Source organism: Stegastes partitus, unplaced genomic scaffold (assembly GCF_000690725.1).
Source record: "Stegastes partitus isolate 25-593 unplaced genomic scaffold, Stegastes_partitus-1.0.2 Scaffold501, whole genome shotgun sequence".
Lineage (NCBI taxonomy): Eukaryota > Metazoa > Chordata > Actinopteri > Pomacentridae > Stegastes > Stegastes partitus.
In genome coordinates, this window is record NW_007578232.1 from 387,718 (window position 1) to 408,159 (window position 20,442).

Sequence of the window (20,442 nt, forward strand, 5' to 3'; positions counted from 1 at the left end):
CAATCTGACACTATAGCTGGTTCCATATTACTTCAGTATGTTGTTTGAGGATACATAAGAGTTGGAAAGTTACACAAGACAAAGAAAGAATGAGAAAAAACAAGAAGCACACTAAATGCCTCATCCACTTGCTCTTGATTAATACATGTAAATACATGTAACCTTTACAGATGGCACACAAACACACGTAGATAAAGACCACATGCTGAGGAGCATCTAGAAACTGATTTTGGCATTCACTTCCTCGGTATTATCTGTGCGCCACACTCGGGCCAGTAAACAGAGCTTAATTGGAAATTGGAATATGGATAGAGAGAGAACAGACCAGCCAGAAAAGGAGAGGGGAGGAAAGAAGAGAGATATACTACACACACGCGCGCGCGGGAGGGAGGAGGAGGGAGGGAGGGAGGCGAGGAAGTACTTAGAGAGGAGACGCATCATCTGTGCAGTGGTGTAAGCAACATCTCCTGGTCGCAGTCCTACGGCGCAGCCAAATACAAAAAAACAAAAACACGCGTTTATCCAATTCGAAACTGTTGGTGCGTAACGATGTGGATTTACAAGCTCGTGTTCGGACTCTTCGTCGTCTCTTTCTCTGGTAAGTTTTTGTCTTTTTTAAGGCGATAAAACTGTTTACAACTGCTCGGATCGCTGCTCAGAAGGTCTGTGGAGCTCGTGCGTTGGTTTTTGCGCTCCACGCAGAGACACGCTGTCAGACACGAGTTCAGCTTTATTTATCTTCATTTATTGCTGTTGAACGTGAAATTAGGATCAAATTCCTCTGCAGTTAGTAGCCACGGTTGCACGGTGTTGTGATATTTGCACCGCGTTAGAAAACGATCACAGCAATTTCTCTCTTATTTCTAACAGTATAACGCAGTTTAAGTGCTTTTAGTGTCACAACACAAACCTTGAGGCTATTTCTTATCCACTCCTCTATGAAATCATCACTTTAAGGGCATCGATGAGAAACCATCACAGCAGCAGTGGGTTTTTTTTCCATCTCCAACTCCTCCTGTTGTGTCATTTCTTTGCCAAAGCGCACCAACGCCGCATATTTTACGCGCTACCTGGCCGGATAACGAGATAAATAAATTACACGGATAGGCTACCAATAGGCACTGTTCCACCAGAATGTCCTATTAAAATCAAATTAACCGTCCCCTTGTTGCTCTAACATAGTGTGACTTTCGCGGTTCGTTGCTCCAAATTGGCACTCAGGCTGAGAAACTGCCGAGTCGGTGAACTCAAGTTGAGACAAACCGCGGAGGATCTGTGTCCTCTGTGGTCCTCACTGCGTCGAAAACTATCCAAACATGCAATCTGAAACCACCTCTGATGTTCTTCTATTGTTTTGCGCTGAATTGTGCAGTTTGTCAGGCACTTTTCCAACAAAAACACTTCTTTTTTTTTGTTTTTTTGTTTTTTATAAAAGCACTTAAATCGACTGAAGTGCATATAGGCAGCCAGTTAGTTGGAATAGGTAGGAGGAGAGGGAGAGAGAAAAAACAGAGGGTGAAATGACTTTTCTCTCTAAATGTAAATGTCTAGTGGCTCTCTGGTTATGCAGGGATGCAGAGAAACCTGCCAACCACTGAGGTACAGCACCGACTCCCCCCCACTGTGTGTGTGTGTGTGTGTGTGTGTGTGTCAGCCTGGGTTTCATTTGGGCCCAGTGATAAATGACTGTGCATCCTATTAGGTCCTGTAGACTTAATAGGATGCACAGTTAAAGCGGACTAATTCACACATTGTAATGCTGGTGTCCAATGTTTGTTCTCGCTTTCCTCATTAGCAGATGATCCACATTGTCAGACCACAGAGAAGGGTTGGCTGATGTGTGTGTGTGTATAATCACAATCAATGATCCTCATAATAAAGTACAATGAAAAGTCTCTTACAGATCATCATTAGAGCTGTAGATCCTGACTAGAAAAGTTTTTAGACTGGCACAAAACTGTCAATCTCAAGTTTGCCTATAATGTGTCTCGCTTACAGCAAGTATAGATGAATGTCAAACATTTTAATGTCAAATGAATGCTGCTGAATATTCATGACCATGTTGTGTAACTGTGCATCAGAGGGCAAGAGAAATGCACTCCAGGACTACCAGAAAACCGACGGCATCCAACTGGTTGTCACGTCTCCGGATTCCTCCCATCTGACCAAGAGCAGGAAGCTGAGCTTGCCCAGGTGTGCCAGAGGCTGCAGTCGCAACAGAAGGCTCCCCTTCGCCTGCAGGTTTGTCTGCTCCAATGGTGTTACTTCTCAGCTCCAGGGTTTGTTTACCAACAGGGGGAAAGCAACTCTCCCAGAATGGCTGTTAATTTACAGAGTGTGAAGTTTGTGGTCGCTCCACACCTCTCGTAATTATACTTTTCACAGGCCTAATGCGCTGTTGTCCGTCTGGTTTAACAGGCCTCCTTCTTTGCATAACTGTTCGTGGCCCCGGGTTGTCTTTTGCCTCAAGAAGTCAGAGAAAACTGACCATTATGATGTTCACTTTTGTCATGTTCTCACAGCCTCCTCTCCTTTCCTCCTTATTCTCTAGAGCGTTCCTCTATGATCATAAAAACAGGAAATGCCAGTGGCTGTCATTCGACAGGAACTCACCAGGAACTCAGAGCCACCAGAACATCAACTACCAACTCTATCAAAAGAAAGGTGCCCTCTGCTGTTCCACCTTGTCTCTGTGCCAGCTGATATTTAACCAGTGTCTCCTCCTGTCATCGTGTCTTTCCATCTGAAAAATCTCTTTTATGCAGTCCTGTTTCCAATAGGTTCAGTGGAGGTTTTGTTACACCAGAGTTTGTAGGAGGACTTGATTGCTTCATAAATACCTTTTTTATTTTATTTTATGGCGATTTTACTTTTGCAATAATAGCAGCCCTCAAGGGGGAGACGAGGAAGGGCAAGGACCATTGTCGTGTTTATTGTGTTATAGCACATTATGGCTCATTTTCTGTCATTACGCGGTGTTTGTGTAAACAATGGAAATTCCCACCCCCGTCTCACTCTGACTGACCACAACCGTGAACGTGCAGCCTGTCTAACGTATTTCATGGACATTTCTGGAGAAGATTAGGAAAACAGATTTGACTTTTGGCATTGTCACGTCCTTGTTAAGCTCTGCATCATAACCGAACATCTTCTGTCTGTTTTCTTCATCATCTGCGCTGGCTCTGCGTACAAAAACACTGCGATCGAGTTGTTGACCCGTCGTACTTACATATTCACTTTTACTATCACTCTTGACCTCGCTGCCCCCCCTCTCCATCATCCTCTCTTTCTTCCAGACTACGTCAGAGAGTGCATTGTGGGAACCGGGCAGAGTTACAGGGGGCGGCGGTCGGTGACAGTGAGCGGGATCCTATGCCAGGCCTGGGCTTCTCCGATTCCCCACGAACACAAGTAAGAATCTGATTTCCCCACAGTGTCAAGCACTATAGTGTTTTAAGGTGCTTCTTGGTGTTAGTGTTGGCCTGTTGGTAACGCAATTAGTTCATAGCTAGAGGCTATTCTGTATATGTGTGTGTATGAGTATGATATATTAGGGGTTGATTAGGCTCCTGGGAGCAGTCATTCATCAGAACTGACCTCATTGTAACGCTTTACAGAGTCACAGATCATTTCCTGCTGTGGCCCTACTGTTTATCTAGGTATGTGTGTGTGTGTTCAAACGTGTGCGTGTGTGTTTTACTGGGATTAGGATCATATCTAATACGCAGGCTTTGGTTAAGCTTTAGGTACATCCCCTCGCTAACTTCCCAGATAAAGCTCATTTTTCAATATGCTGACATACTTTTGATAAGCTCCCAACGGGATAAAGTTTAAAAACAAAAGATGCCACTAAAGGATCGTGAAAGTGCAATTAGCACTGATCTCTGGTAATTGCCGGGTACGCAGCAAGATAACTGCATTAATCCTTTCTTTACAAGTGAAGAATTACTATTATGGTTTCTGAAACACAACACAAATGACTCCATTAGTTGTAAGGAAACATAAAGCAGGCCGTCCGTTTAAAGGTATCCAAAGGCTTTCTTTTGAAAACAGCTTATGTTATCATGTCTCATCATCTTTAAGATAAAAGAACAAAAACTCTGGTGGCCATGCTTGTAGTGCAGTAGTTTGTGTTTAAGGGAGGACAGTGTTAGAAAAATGGCGCTGGGGAGAACATATAAGTAAAACAAGGCAAAGTTTATTTTGGATCAGATATCAACCATTACAGATCATTGTACAGAACCCAACACCAACCTTATCTTTGAACCTCATGCCCCCTTCTTTCCCTTTTATTCACCAAGTTTGTTCCTTTCATCGTCATCTTTCATTATTTTTTACGTGAATAAAATAACACATTTTATTCTTATCTAAGAAAAAAGCTCACGATAAATAGCTTTAATATTCACAAATAACATGAATAATATTTGCCTTCACAAGAAGGGAAACAGGGGGAGAAAAAAAAGTCCACTCCCCACTCCTTAGAGGTATTAAATCCCTGTGAAAGGCTTTGTAGTGAGTTGTTGCAGCAGCAGCAGACGATTCAAAGCCGCCAGTGCACGTTTGTACCTCCAGTGAACCTGCTTTATCAGACTGCTATTAATGTCTCTGTAAATCAGGCAATTAAACCCAGGCACTTTGTATGTTTTATCAGTCAGCTTACAGGCATGGGAAACTCTGACACGCACACACAAGAACAAATGGCATTTTTATCAGTGAAAGATTTGCCTTCATTTTCGATTGCCCGGCGAAGGCCTTCTCATTTCTGTGCCTGTCATTACCCACTCCACTGAAAGGCTACTTCATAACTTTATCTTTTCATCATCGTGTGGAAAAACACTGCAAGAGTCAAAGACTACACTCACTGCGTCCATCATCGCAGCTGGTGACCACAGCCATGTGCTCGCCTGATGTAAAAGATATGACTCATTTGTCAGTGTGTTTACACGACCGTCACAACCAGCCTCACGGAAAAGTGACATTGCTTTTACATACGAATGTGGTTTCTCTAATTAACGATATCATGCCGCTGGTGATTCAATCCTTTGTCATCGCCAACACGCTCGTTAATTTTTCGTGTTTGTCGTGTTTTAATGGTAGGTTTCAGTCAAGTAGCAGCTCTCTCATGTATTAAAAAAAAAACAGATTGAGAGATTGAAAAAAAAAAAAAAACACAACAGACACAAACTGCGGCCTTGGGTGTTTTTCAAAAAAAGGTTGCTCTGCATGCGAGCTGAAACACTTGGCAGCTGGTCTCGGTACATGTGTTTGTTTGTGTAACTGCAGCTCTGCTTCTGACAGATTCGTATCTAAGAGGTTCAGGAAGAAGGACCTCAGAGAGAACTACTGTCGCAACCCAGACAACTCCACCGTTGGCCCGTGGTGCTTCACCACTGACCCACGGCCCCACCTGAGACACCAGGAGTGTGGCATACCACAGTGTTCACAGGGTAGGCCACACACACACACACACACACACACACACACACACACACACACACACACACAATAAGCCGGCCTGCATCTGAGCAAACAGTCATCTTACAATAATAGCCGTTCCACGTTGTAAATTGAGGTTTGATAGTCTGAAATGAGTTGAAATTTCACATGCTTAGGCTACAGCAACGCTCGCCCCTGCTATACATCTGTGAATGCACATGTGTATGGGTGCACAGGTTTTCCTGATTTGCAGAGGCCAGCTCCAGCTGTTTCCAGGTGTGTGGTTCAGTTTACGCTGTCCTCTCTCATTCCGTCAGGCTCAGGTTTTGTAAATGGTTTGAACCCAAAGAAGTGAGTGTCGGAATGTTAGAGGATATTAATCCCTCTGTCGACTCCTCTACGTAGATTGTTTGCCATTTTATCCGTCCCCGTGGCATACATGTGGTAGTGATGAAAGAAAACCACTTTCTCAGTGCGTCTATGTTATGCCCTACCATGTTCCTGTCAGGCTCTGACCTCTCACTGAAGGAGGAGATGATAATGACCTCTGTTATCTAATCGCTGGGGATTCATGCTGTCAGAGGGCTTGTTTCCTCCGCATGCATGACACTGGATCACTTTAATGAGCAACCAGGTTGTGGTTTCGATAAGACAGAACGGGAATCCCTTTTTCGCTCTTCCAACTCTCCAACATATGGTGTCCCACTGGGTTATCACAAGTTGCACCACAGAGATAATGACTTTTTATTTTGATAGAAAGCCTGCGCTCTTTCAGGAGAAAATGACTGCGAGGGTTTCTCCAGATATTAAGTGGTCCTAATAGGAAACATACACACAGACACACAAGCACGGCGTGTACAAGCGCACAAGCAGCCTGCGGTATCCAATGTGCTCTGTCATTACAGGAGTGGACTAAACATCTGATTCTAATCTGCATCCTCTCCGTTGTTTACACTAGACAGTGTATAATACTCACCATAGAACAAATACTGACTTCGTTTCATCAAAGAAACCTTTTGCCTTCATTAGTCTGACATATAATATGTGCTTCCATACATTAGGTGTGTATAATCTCTATAATGGAGCTCCAGAGTTTATTGCAAAATGCTGTGTAGCTGTTTTGAAGAAGAAAATCAGAAGCTAAAATGTACTTAGTTGTTTTTTTTGTGTGTCCACCCATGGCTAGACTGCTATAAGCAAGTTCACAAGTGTCATTTTTCATCTATAAATGGTGTATTTTTGATAGTTTGATTCTACGTTTCTCTAAACCTCTCTGCGCATTTGTGTTTCCTTGTTGTACAGTTGAGTGCATGAACTGTAACGGGGAAGATTACAGAGGACCTATGGACCACACAGAAAGTGGGAAGGAATGCCAGCGGTGGGACCTGGACGAACCACATAAACACCTGTACCACCCCAGGAGGTGATGGACACACCCGTTCACACTCTCTCAGACATGCATCTGCACCCACACCAAACTGTTCCTTCTCAATCACACTTAAGCCCACACACACACACACACACACACACACAAAAGCACGAGAATGCTTCATGCTACATACTACATCCATCCAATTGTTTCATGTGGTCGTGGCGCACTTACTTGGGAGATTAAGTGATTTGAAGCGAGCCAGTGAAAACTTTCCCCCAAAGGAATACTGTTGGAATCCAGTGTGTAATTATGTGTTTTTAACAGTGGTATGCTGAGAAATGTCTTCTTCTGACTTAATTGTTCCAAATTCTTTTGAGCTCTCCAGGGTTTCTCCAGGCTCTCCGAGGGCTTAAGTGTTTGTCAGAGAATTGATGGTAATTGGAAGGAAATTTTTTGGTTATTTTTTAGCATTCTTCTTGCCATTATTCTTACCACATTTGCGTAAAAAAAAAAAAAAGCTGGCAACACTTATTGTACTTAACCTGTTACGTAACATTAATTGTGAGTTACTGTCGCTATGATTGCAAAATACACTCGAAACCACGTTTTAGACAAGTGTTTTTCACCAAAAAAAGAAGTTATGGGTCAACACAGTCTAACTTTAAAAGCCGTTTTAGAACATTAGAGCGGTCATAGTGTGTCTTTGTAGAATTAAACACCTTCATTGTGTAAAGTCATTCAGGACATCTCTGGTATTGGTTAGTTTCTTTAGTTTTAAAATAGACCACTTGAGTTATATCACCTCGCTCTCTGCTGTTGCTGTTATTAACATCCACAAGTATTACTCACAAGCAAAAAAAAAGTTCATATTTAATTTATTCTTTATTGAGGCGTACCTTATGAATGATTTGTTGACGTGCATCAGCGGCTGTAACAACCATCCGAGTTGACGGAACAGAGAAATATCCAATCAGCCGTTTGATTAGTTTGGCAATGAGCATCTGTCACACACACACACATTCGTCGGAGCAGTAATTGTTGATTGGCATGTCATTCCTGCTGCCAGCTTACCTTTCCATTCCTTGTCCATGATTTTTGTGTTTTTTTATTTTATTTTGTCAGCACGTAAAAATCTCATATTCCCTCTGGCACGTCAACTAAATGCCTTTTCACACTTTCTAATTTAAGGCGCTCTGCAAAAAACATTTATATGCTGCACTTAAGTCTTTTAATGGTTGAGAAAACTGTGCTGTCTGTAGAATATAGGTAGACTTTATTATCCTACAGGGAGACTTGTCTTGGGTTTGAATTCACTGCATTACACTGCACCTGTCAACAACATTGTATTGTACAGCCACACATTAAAAAAAAGAAGTGCCTAATTCCACAGAAACAATATGCTTCCTTTACTTTATGCTACTTAAAATCTTGATTTGCAGACAGTATGTGTTCAGTCTGGGCATCCTGCTCGAAGGCGACCCTTCAGACTTTGGATTCAGGATGTGCAATGTGTCGTTTAGATTCCTCCACGCCTCCCTGAGCACAGCTTATGAAGCAGACTGGTGTCCAAACTTTAGATAATTTATACCTAAATATGTCCAAGGGAGGCCATATATTTCAATCTTCATTAGTATTCCTTACTTGATCTTTGATTGTTTATGTGTGTGTGTACGTCAGCCGCGAGCATCTGTGTCAAGACTGTTCCAGCGAGTTGGATGGCAGGTGGTCTGGATTAAGCGCAGACTCGTTACCACGTCCTTAATCATCCCTGTGTTTGTGTAAACGCCCCAGACTGCTCACAGCGCTAATGTAATGAGAGGATCCCACAGCCTGATACACTGCATGCCTGGAGGCTGCAGAGGCCTGGAGGGATGTGGGACTTTGGGATGACTTACTGTAGAACACCTGTAGTGGTGCAACTTATTATCTTCCTCTGAACAGATTCGCAGATGGAGTTCTTGCACCATTCCAGTTATTAATGTGTCAGTTGCATGCAACGGTGAATTGTCTCTCCACTGTTTTATTCTGCGTGGGATTCAGGAGGAAACATGATTCTCTCTTCAAGCGCATCTGGGCTTTAAGAGTTATGTGACAGTTAATGTTTTGTGCTACAGTTACTTAGCTTCAAGTCAGGGAGCTGTGCTTTGGGTATTGCAGCGGTGGGATAGTTGCTTTGTGCTGTGCTTTTTCGCTCTTTTTGTCTGCACACCAAGTCAACTGTTCTGCATGGTTTGTATTAGGTACCCCGACAAGGGCCTGGATGATAACTACTGTAGGAACCCAGATGGACGCCACAGACCCTGGTGCTTTACCACAGACCCAAGCACGCCCTGGGAGTACTGCGACATCAAAGTCTGCGGTAAGCATGTGCGCATGAATGTTTGTGTGCGGTTGAACGCATTAGCATGTTAAGTTGGAGTACATTCTGTGAGTTCGGCGTGTTTGTGTCCAGTGAAGGCCCATGAAGTTTGACTGACTGCACCAGAATTTACAACTTCCTGCACCTTTCATTTCACCACTCCTCTCCGTCTTATTGGCTGACGCTACCAAACACACACATGCAGAGTTCCCCTTTTGGGTTTGGCTCTCTGTTATGTCTTCTCTAATAGCCAGAATGTTTATTTTTCCCCCTGCGCCACTGGCCTGCTGTTTATTGTTCTATGCCAGCTCCTATGTGTTGTAGTCAAACTGCACAGGGCTTCAGTTACTGCTCCGCATTAACCTCCGGCAACACATACAGACACAACACCGGGGTCATACACACTACAAGCAGATCGCTTTCATTACGTTTAGTGTAAGCGGCGTGACCGACGCTTAAGAACTCGGTGCGTTTGCCCCGTCTGAGCTTTGTGCTTTGCGTGCCGTCGCACTTGCCGTAAACCGGCAGATGTATGCGCGCTTGTAGCTGACCCTGCAATCAGCGGTGAGTCACTGAGACGGCCGCTGAGGTCCTGGAGAACATAAAACAGCGAGCGTGTTATTGTTGGGCTCAGCTTCTTTCTCTTGAGTCTGTGACTGGCCTGGTTTCCTGCTAGAATCATCAGCAGTCCTGGCACCATGTTTACTAGATGGCACTCCTCCATGCGGACTCCGTGATTCACTGTTCCCCCCTGTTTTCTCCCTCCCCCCCTCTCAAAATTGTCTCCCACCCCGTGCACTCCATCCTTCCCTCGCTTCCTCCCTGATATGGGAGTTTTTTTGGGAGCAGACCAAGTTTACGACCCAGTTAGTCTTAATCAAAACAAGGCAGAGAGGACAGAGCAAGAGACACACAGAGATAAAGTGTTCTTTTGACAAGGCCTCATCTTTGTTTACTGTCAAATGAGTCCATATCTATTTTTAGACATATTGTATGAGTAGAAAATGCCTGTTTTAGAGACTTGAAGATCTGCAGCGTAACACATTTTTTGGGATACAATCGTGTGCAATGTTCAGGCTAATGAACTTGTGTTCCTCGTCCATAATGAGCCGCCTTTCTATAAAGGAAAGTAGAGCAGATAAGATTTCCTGCCTTGTTTTTTTCCCCCGCTTTTGCAATCAGCCTAGTTATACTGTACGTCCTCTAAACCCGCAGAGGGAGCTATTCTGTTGTAAGTAGGTAGCCAAGACGGACGCTGTTTAGCCATTCATCATGTCAGAGGCGCTGTCGCATTGACTATTTCCTCAGTGCTACATCACGATAACAGATGACTATCAATCATTTACCGGCACATCAATATGATTATCATTCATATGAATCATTGTTTCTATGCGCACTGCAACAAATTGAATATATCCAGATTAAAGGGATTATATCCAACTCTCATGTTAACACACGACCTGCGGGTGAGGACACAGCGGAATTTATGGGCCAACTGATTTGGCTGCCGTCAGAGCAAATTATCTGCTACAGTCTGAACCATTTGGTGTCGACAGCTGGGAGATAAAATCCTGCATTGTGCGATTTGAGGAATAATGAAGTTCTGGAGAATGCTTTAACTCCCCCCCCAAAAAATGTGCCTGTTTAGGAGCCGGGCTGCAGTTTCTGAAGATTCAGGAGCATTCAGGAGGAGACTCGCGGCTCTATACAGGGCTATCAACAACGCAAGCATATTCCACAGGATTGTTGTACACCTGACATTTCAAAAAGCCCAACATTGTTATGCTTGTTATTTGCAGCCAAACAATAATCAGGAGATTCAGGTCAGCAGCCCGTTTGTGCAGAAGATGGCATTCAGAGCAAATCTGAGCCTGTCACACTTTGATATGTCAGCAGGCTAATTTGCGTAATCTTTCCGGTCCCTGCTATGGAGAAGCAAATGCGACAGTTACTGGAACCCCTGTTGGCAAAACACCTATGGAAAATGATTTACAAATGGCAGGCAAATGGAAAGTGCCATTTTATAACCTGTATTCTAGCTCGTCTAGTTTACAGATCAGTGCCACAGCACATAACACACTCACAAAGTTCAACTCACTGCAACCCACAGTGGTTGTTTTCTCCATCCACCATTTGAACTAAATTAGACTTTTATCAGTCATTTGCCCTCTCCAGGCAAATCACAGCATAAATTAGCCACCCAAACTATTTCCCTATCTTCCTTTTCTATTTTGGTGCAGTTGTAAGTGAAAATACGTGGTTTGATTGTCTCTGGCAACATGACAACAGTTGTCATCGACATTCAGTTTTGTGCATGTTGAAGGAAATACATCATAAAGTATGGGGAGTTTAATTATTCGTAGGTTTCAATAATCTTGCAGGACTGTGACTTTTTATCGAAGACGTATTCAGCATCAGTTGTCTTTTGTGTCTCTTTCCATTTATAGTATATGCCTCGGTCTAATTTTAGTCAGTGTTACAGTTCTGCTCATGTGCTTCAAAGCCCATTGAGAGGATGTGTTTTAGGAAAGGGGAGCATGGCTGGAGAATAGAAACGCTGGAGTTTTGAGGGGATGTTTCAACTATAACCTACGATGCTTTATTTCTTAACCTGAGAATCTTAATTGTGGTGTTTCCTAAAAGTTAAAACTAAATGCTCTTTAAATGACCTTGACTTGTGCAATTTTCTGGTCTCTTACAGAAACCCCTCCGAAAAGCAACGTGGTGGAAACAACCGAGTGCTACCAGGGCAGAGGAGAGGGCTATAGGGGGACAGTCGACGTGACGCCCACTGGACTCACCTGCCAACGCTGGGACTCTCAGTATCCCCATAACCACACATTCACACCTCAAGCCTACCCCTGCAAGTGAGTCAGAAACCATCCACTCACTCACCCACCAGCGTGCTCCGAGATCTGAGCAGATTACAGGATGTCTTTCTCTTGTGTTTTCCAGGGACCTGAGAGAGAACTATTGTCGGAATCCAGATGGCCAAGAATTCCCCTGGTGTTTTACTACAGACCCAAGAGTCCGTACAATTTTCTGCACCAATATCCCTCAGTGCGGCACCCAAAACAAGGCTGTCAGCGGTGAGAGACTCAACAGCTTTATTTGAAAGCAGCAAGGAAAAAAGGGCTGATGTTCTCTGCATCCCAAGCAGAGAAATATGTGGTATTTCTGTGGAGCTCATACGAGACCCTGTAACCACACATATTGGTTTGTAACCACGTTTTCTCCATCCCCACGGAAAACTGTAGCCCTTTAGGTCTGTGGGAAGGACTGACCACCGCACCTCACATAAATAAAGTCTGACAGCCAGCTCAGGATGGTCAGGTCTCACCGGACAGCGAAAGGCAAAGTGGAAAAGGATTAGTGTTGGTTGGGATTCTTTCTGGGGTAGCAAGAGATTTGAAAGCAAAAGATGTAGATCTATGGCTGAGTACACAAATTCAGATTTCTCCAGGGATCTTAGGGATATTTCGATTGTGTGGCCCTGCATTGGGATTATAAACCCACTCTGCGGTGGTGTCGTGGTTCACCCTTGAGGGCTGCATGCATTCCCATACAGCAATGAAATGGAGGGTGACAGACAGCTTTGAAAACTTATGTATGACCTTTGTTTTTCTAAGGCATCATACTCTTTGCTTTGCATATTCAAAACCCAGTGTGACAACCATAAAAGCTAAAGTAAGGGTTGTTTTTGTTCCAAGTGTTCCAAGTATGCACAATCCTACACTATAAATTGTACGGACCGGTTTGCATGTTTTTGTTCAAATCTCTTGTTTGTTCACATGTAGGGTATGTGTCTACAATACCTGTCTCATGTTATTTCCCCCCTTTTGTGTCCAAATCCAGACTGCTATGAAAGCTTTGGCGAGAATTACCAAGGACAGCAGTCAAGGACTAGATCAAACCTGCCCTGCGCTCCCTGGAGAGACCACAGCAACAGGTCAGCCCACTGGATCCCCCGCTGCTTCCCAACCTAATAACTTTCCCAAACTCCGCCATGATTTCAAAAACAGACCCCTGCACCATTAATAAACTGCAGACGAGCGCCTAAAATAGAGATCGAGATGTCACAGAGTTCTAGACGGTGTTAACCACCGGGGCATACCGAAGTGTAGAGGGCTTTTTTTTAGGAGCACGGTGGAATCGAAGCAAACCGCCGATAATGAGCCGAAGACATGCAAATTTTATGGGTTTCAAAAGGGAAAAGAACGCCTGGGAAATGAGCTCTCTGAGGTACGAGCTTGTGCAGGACAGCCTCATGTGTTTCTGAGAACCATGTGTGCAAACCTGAGACATAGTGGTAATGCAGGGAGGCACCTTACTATTGACCTCTAGATAAGCCTTATTGTTGTTACAGGATCAAGTCAAGCCTCTTGCTTCTCAAAGGTGAAAACAGCTCCTGCAGGTACCATGACTAGCCTCTCCAGCATCTCCTAATGGCTAGAAAAGTGTTTCCCTGAAGATGACCTAACTAAGCAGGAATGACTCCCAGTGATAACTTGGCTGGGGGATATACACTTCACTCCTGACCTCCGACCCCAAACCCCTCCTTTGTAGAAACACTTCAAAGCCACTCAGCACCGCTGCTTGGCTCCTGCCCATGGGTCAAAAGTCAGGGTTAGGGAGTCACAGAGAGAACTGGCTGTGCTAGAAATATAACACACATAAAAACAGATTTGAAACTGTGGATGGCTGTGATTTGGTACCCTTCTCCATCACTATTGTCAGCTGTGGAATTCGGCGTGAGAAAGAATTTTGTTTGTGTGGTTTTCGGTCTTATGAGAATAACTCATGTGTGGGATACGTCTGCATGAGTATGTTTTAGATATGTGAATGTAGGTGGGTGCATACTGTCTCAGTGAGTAATTCCTTTGCAGATCCACGTTCTTATCTCGTCTGGAGGGAGAGAGCCTACACAGCTGTGTAGTTTGACTGTCCAGATTGTATCTAGCTAAATTCATTCAGCTTTCACTAATAGATATAAATCACCAAGAAATCCTTTATACTCTCAAAAAGAGGCAAATTATCAGCTTGTAACAGAAAAAAAAACCCATCCTTTTGTTTTGAACATTGTCTTTGGGGCTCGCTCTGTGTTGATGAGAGATTAGTTAAGGGATCTTTTGTGTTTCTGTGTTTGTCCAGTGGCGAGAGGGGCATGCAGACGGCCAGCCTGGAAGGAAACTACTGCAGAAATCCTGATAAAGACAAACACGGTCCTTGGTGTCACACCAACAATTCTGCAATACTCTGGGACTACTGCAATGTAAAGCCATGTGAGTGCACCGGTGTGTGTGTGTACATGTAATGCTTTTACAGAGTTACATAATCACACATAGAGTACCGCACTTACAGAAAAAAAAAAAATGTGCGAGACCGTGTGAAAATGAAGGTTTATCATACTTTTAGATCAAAGACTGAGATAGTGATGATTTGTTTTCACTCTGTCTGGTTGTCTGCCTCATTTACACACACACTATATTTCCACTATGTAGGTCTGTCAGTGTTATTTTTCAGTATTATAGCCCACGCTATTGAGCAAACCATTTTTCAAACAATGCTGCTGTGTTTAAGATTGCAATTTTGATGTACTGTATGTTATCTACCATCTGTTTTCTTGACAAATCTCCATTAAAACCGTGCGCTAATGCAGTGTAAACATGCAAACCGCATTTACACAGAAGAGTAATGAAATGCCAAAAAAAAAATGGAAACTTGATGTTCAAGCGCATTAGTTGACACAACAAAAGCCGATTATGATTGATTTTCATCGTGTACGGAAATTTACAGAAGGTCGCCTGAAACTATTGAGAAAGGCACTTTGTGTAAAAAAAAAAAAGTCAACCAGTTACGATCCTTTAAGACTTTTTTCCAGGTGAAAATCCAAAACTGTTAAATCACTACAACTTGCAGACATACCAGTGTGGTCCCTAATGGCTTATTACATTCAATAAAACTCACCCAGATTTAGAAGAAGTGATTGCAACGTGACAGACAAACACAAGAGCCCTGACGGCTGTACACGTCTACATCCCTGTCTGAGCCTCTCACCTTGTATCAGTTTAATATTCCATGATCTTCTCTCTGCAGGTGATGCTTCGCAGAACACCATTCCTCTGGGTGAGTGTCTCTGTCATCTCGTCTGTGTTTGTGGCGACGCTGTGCTTGATAGCCTCGGAGGCTAGGAGTGTTTTTTTTTTTTTTCTGTTTTACACAACTTGATAGTGTCCTTTTTATGTCCAGCTATTACGGGACATGATGCAGGACATTATGCCGTCGTGGTGGCATCTGTTCCCGTGTTATGTCTCTGTGTGACTAGTTCTTCTGCACATAATAAGAACAGAGGATGGATCCCCCCCCAGTCTCTCCTCATGTAGCGCTCAAATTACGCCACGGATTCCGTAATGACCTCAAGTAATGGCCTCATCAGTATAACAGGTTATGTTTTAGATGTGAAATGATGATTAGGGCGGATCATTAGGCAGCTCAAGTGCCTCTTGTGTTGTGATTGTGTAAACAATATGTCAACATTAACTACTCAGTGCGTCTGTCTATGAATTCATATTTATGGCTTAAATTAAATGTTTTACTTTATGACATGAGATGCATTAAAATATTTGTGTGTGTGTTTGCTTAGGTGGACTGTCCTCTGTGAGCTGTTTCATCCATAAGAGTCCCAGGATTGTGGGAGGAGGTCGAGTGGGAATATCAGACGGCAGCTGGATGGTCAGCATACAGAGAGGGTACGGCATTTAATATTCTACACGTTTTCCTCCCACCGCTGAAGAAGAACAGGAGGCCATCCTGCCCAGACCACCCTTGAATTCATAAAAAAAAATGTGTTTGTTTTTCGTGGAGGAGGTCAAATGCTGTTTCAGAGGTCTTTCCATTCACACTTCTGCAAATACGGGCGTATGTTTTTACATTTGTGATCAATCAGTATCGTCATGTAGACATAAAACTTCTCAAGGAAACTGAACTGAAATCAATAAAGCTTTTACTTACTTCTTCTTCTGCAATGAAACAGTCAGATTTCTAAACTGCAAAGACTGTCTGCACTACAACACAATGCCATATGCTTTTGCTATCAGTCCTGCACAACTGCATTTGTAAAGCGAGATGTAATCAAGGACATTCTGTGATGTATTTCCAATGATTGTATTGTAAAGTTGGCTACTATATGTCCCTCTCCCCAAACTTTGCATGCCTGAGGGTCCGCATGGATTTCTCTCATTTTCCAGTGTATAGTTTTTAACGGCGACTACATTAAGTCTTGTACAGTTCGCAGCTGCTCAAGATTTGTCCTTCATATGTAATTTGTGTGTTTTCTTTTCCTTCCAGATCGGTGCACTGGTGTGGCGGTTCTCTAATACGAGAGGAGTGGGTGCTCACGGACAGACAGTGCTTCTCCTCATGGTAACTCTCATGCTTTCTCTCAGTGTCAGTTCTGTTTTTAAACCTTAAAGGATCAGTGCAGTGTCCAAAGTCAGATTTATTCATTCTGTACGTGCGTATTTCTTCGTATCGAACCGCAGTCGCTACTGTCTGTCCAGATCTGATTGAGCTAGAATCTCAGTTGAGAGTCATAAAAGTGGAATATTTTTTCAAGCATTAACTCTGCCTTGTGCCTCCTCAGCGTTCCGGACCTCAGCGAGTATCGGGTGTGGCTGGGAGTCTCAGATATTCAAGAGGACAATCCTGACTGGTCCAAGAGACAGGAAGTCAGCATCGCTCATGTGATATGTGGCCCTGAGGGCTCCAGTTTAGCTCTCCTAAAGCTCTCTAAGTGAGTGCCTGGAAAAATCATCTCAACGATGCAACGATATTTATATCTGTGTGTGTGACGTTGATCATGTTTGTACTTTTTCTTGAAATACGTCCAGGCCTGCACTTCCTGCAGACAATGTCCACACAATTCAGCTGCCTGTGGCTGGGTGCTCCATCCCAGAGGGAACAATATGTAGAATGTATGGATGGGGAGAGACCAAAGGTACTAATATCCTTCACTGGATATTCACCACAGCTGTTGTATACATACGTGCTCCCGAGGTCTCCTGGGTTTGCAATATATTGTATTTATATTGCGTTTTTTGCTGCAGCGGTCTTGGATTATTCTGCTTTTTTTTATTAAATGTTAAAAGGTGGAGGTGCAAAAGTATATTATGCTACGTCTTCGGTTAAGTAATGGCTATAATGTCGGTAATATTTTAACCCTGGGTCAGTGCTGCTTAATAACAGACGACATTTTTAATAAAATGGGCCATAATTTTTGTGTAAACCATTCAGCTGTGAAAATATACAGACGTATGCTGCACATTGTCTAGCGATATATGTTGTTTTGTAAGATCCTATGCATGCAGTTCTACACTGGCATTTGTATTGCTGTGCTCCAACAGAACACTCTTCATCCCTCTTTCAGGTACTGGCCATGATGATGTTCTGAAGGTAGTGGATCTGCCCATTGTGAACAGCGACCGGTGTAGAGAGATGCACAGAGGAAACCTCCACATCACCAACACCAAGATCTGCGCAGGTGGAAAGAGGAACGAGGGAGTGTGTGAGGTAAACTGTTGTAAACACTTCTTCCTAGTTCTTTTTACCATTTAAACACAAGGTCAAAAAAACAGTTTCAGAAGGAAACCCCCCTCACTAGAATTCATATGGTGTTCTCAGTCCTTGTTGGTAAACAAAAACAGGCCTTTAGACCTATGGATAAAGTAATTGTTCCCAGCGTGACTCTATGAGGATATTTGCGCCTTGCTTTCAAAGCCCAGTTTGATCTAAATCTCAAACAAATGTTGTTTGAATCCTGAGGCTTAGTATTCAGTCCGTTGTAAATAGAGCAGCTGGAGACTGTTGCGCTACATTTCATCAGCTATCAAAGACTTGGTTTTGTGGTTTCAAGCTTTGGAGGAGAGCTGCCAATGTTCACAAATACTGGTGGTACTGTCTGTCGCCGAGAGCGTTAAAAGAGCATTACGCTTTCATTTAACCCCGCCATAAATGTAAACAGGGATGATCGTCGTGTCTCACCCACTGACATGGGAAAATGTGCTATCTATTTGCTATTCTTTTGCAGAGGGATTACGGCGGCCCTCTCGTGTGTCAGGACGGTGAGATCAGGGTTATTGTCGGAGTGAGCGTCCCTGGCAGAGGCTGTGCTCGCGCCAACCAGCCTGGCATCTTCATTAATGTGCCCTTCTACACACAGTGGATCTACAAAGTCTTCAAATATTACCCCAACCCTGAGATTGTTTAAAGACTTAACAGAGAGTAAATCACAATCAGGGGACTACATCAAATCAAAGAGCCTGTGCTTCTGAACTTCAGCAGGACGTCTGGTTCCTGTGTTTTACATACTTACATTGAAGGTGATCTGCGGATGCATGTGCACTGTGATGTAAGACTTAGACACACCATTAACAAATACTGTACTGATTCTAAGAGTCAAAGATGGCGATTATAAGGCCTACAAGTTGATATTGTTCATATCTTAAGACATACAGAAGAAAACGAATTGCTGGAGCAGCTAACAAGTAAAGAAGGGACCTAATACAAGTGGAGTTTTAGTGAAATAAATAAGCATGGCTTTTATTCAGTTGGGAGCAGACCAGGCAAACAAATATTTGGTTTTCATCCATTTCACGATTTCCTTTTGGTGGCAAATCCACCAGAGTCGTATGTGTGTATGTGAATACTCTCGATTCCTGGCATTACTTGAATGTTTTGAACACCAAATGCAGTGGCTCTGCAGCTCCCTATGTAGAGTACATTAATGGGCCACTTAGAAAACTATCCAGTGGTAGGGCAACGCTAAGGGCACTCTTACCAAGCTCCAAGCATCTCAAGGGGCTTAGATAAAGTGGTCCTTACTGTACATAGTATTTTAATGAGTGTATTTGTGACACTCTAAATGTAATTTAGGTCTTATAGACCTATGACAAGAGAACGTGAATGTTGGCAGGAAAATGATATAAAGTGTGCTATCGGTGTGTTTCAGCTTTCAGTCAAGTCAGATGTACGGAAACACCTAAATCAACTCCATTTTCAGTATTGTAATGTTACCACAATACCGCTGACTGTATATATGAGGATGCTCTCTGCTTTCTGTGTAGATAAAATGAATGTATGGTTACCCAGCCTTTATAGGATTTGACATCAAAAACAAAAAAAAATATAACAATCATGTGTACACACAAGCTCTTTCTATAGAAAATCTATTTCCTTAATACCAAGTGTAAATGAGATGTGTCTGTTTCTGTGTGGTTTTCTGCAGCGGCGTCTGAATGCATAAAGAAAACTGCAGAGGGAGTGTGTGTGTGTGTGTGTGTGTGTGTGTGTGTGTGTGTACGTGAGCTTGTGCATGTTTGAGCCAGTGCTGAATGAATTATCCCCACACTCAGACCTTGGCAGACCCCCAATTCCATTCCACTCTGGATATTAGTGTCACAAAGTCTGTTGCTTCAAACTTCGTGGATGGGATGGTCTTTGTAACTGAATTGTCTGTAATGGGCTTCACTGTGATGACTGAATGGCCCTTGAAACATATTAACACACCTCTTCTACCCGTGTAAATGATTGAGATGGCTTTTTATTATAACTGCATTATGTATGTACATACGAGAGTGACAAAATGGCGCGTGTGTGTGTGGACGTGTGCGCACTGAAAGATGCTGCAAGCTGCTATATTCTACAGGTTGTACAGTACTGCCTTATGGTTTGTTTTTGTTTTTTCTGTATGATGTACATTCACTATAAAGTTAATCTTATCCAATATACTAAATGTTAAACCCAGTTTCAGCAATTATTTGAAATGCTTCATTATGTCTGTCAGCATATTAAATGTCTTTTTTTTTTTTTAAATCTATGTTTTAAATGTCGCATTCCCTTGAATGCCGTGTTTGTGTTCTGAATGCAAATGTGTGTCGTCTCAGCCGGTTTGTAGTGTTTGCTGTATAATTATTGCAAGGTTGTTGTGCTCCACCACCAGAAGATGGCACCACAGTAGCACAGAGGCCATAAGGATGGTAATCTTGCTAATCTCCCTCCCTCTTCCTCTCTCTCTCTCTCACACACACACACACACACACACACTTGCATATTCCTGCATCTATATTCACATTCTCATCAACTTACAAGACCACAGAGTTAGATACCTACAGCAGCTGCTACAAATGCAGTGTTTAGAATGTAGCAGATAGAAATGCAGGGGTATAAGAGTGTAGCTATGTGTTAGCGTGTGTGTGTGTGTGTGTGTGTGTGTGTGTGT

The 20,442-nt window shown here is 43.1% G+C and overlaps 1 protein-coding gene across 1 annotated transcript; it reads left to right on the top strand.

The window, feature by feature from the left end:
• Positions 1-439: 439 nt before the first annotated feature.
• On the top strand, positions 440-20,040 carry hgfb (hepatocyte growth factor b). Its single transcript, XM_008287448.1, has 18 exons — positions 440-598; positions 2,082-2,241; positions 2,552-2,664; positions 3,297-3,411; positions 5,299-5,447; positions 6,739-6,859; positions 9,049-9,167; positions 11,869-12,034; positions 12,123-12,256; positions 13,023-13,116; positions 14,319-14,449; positions 15,264-15,293; positions 15,811-15,916; positions 16,515-16,589; positions 16,810-16,959; positions 17,057-17,163; positions 17,593-17,735; positions 18,253-20,040. The coding sequence occupies exons 1-18, from the start codon at positions 550-552 to the stop codon at positions 18,430-18,432; spliced, it is 2,142 nt and encodes a 713-aa protein (XP_008285670.1). The 5' UTR covers positions 440-549; the 3' UTR covers positions 18,433-20,040.
• The last annotated feature ends 402 nt before the right edge of the window (positions 20,041-20,442 follow it).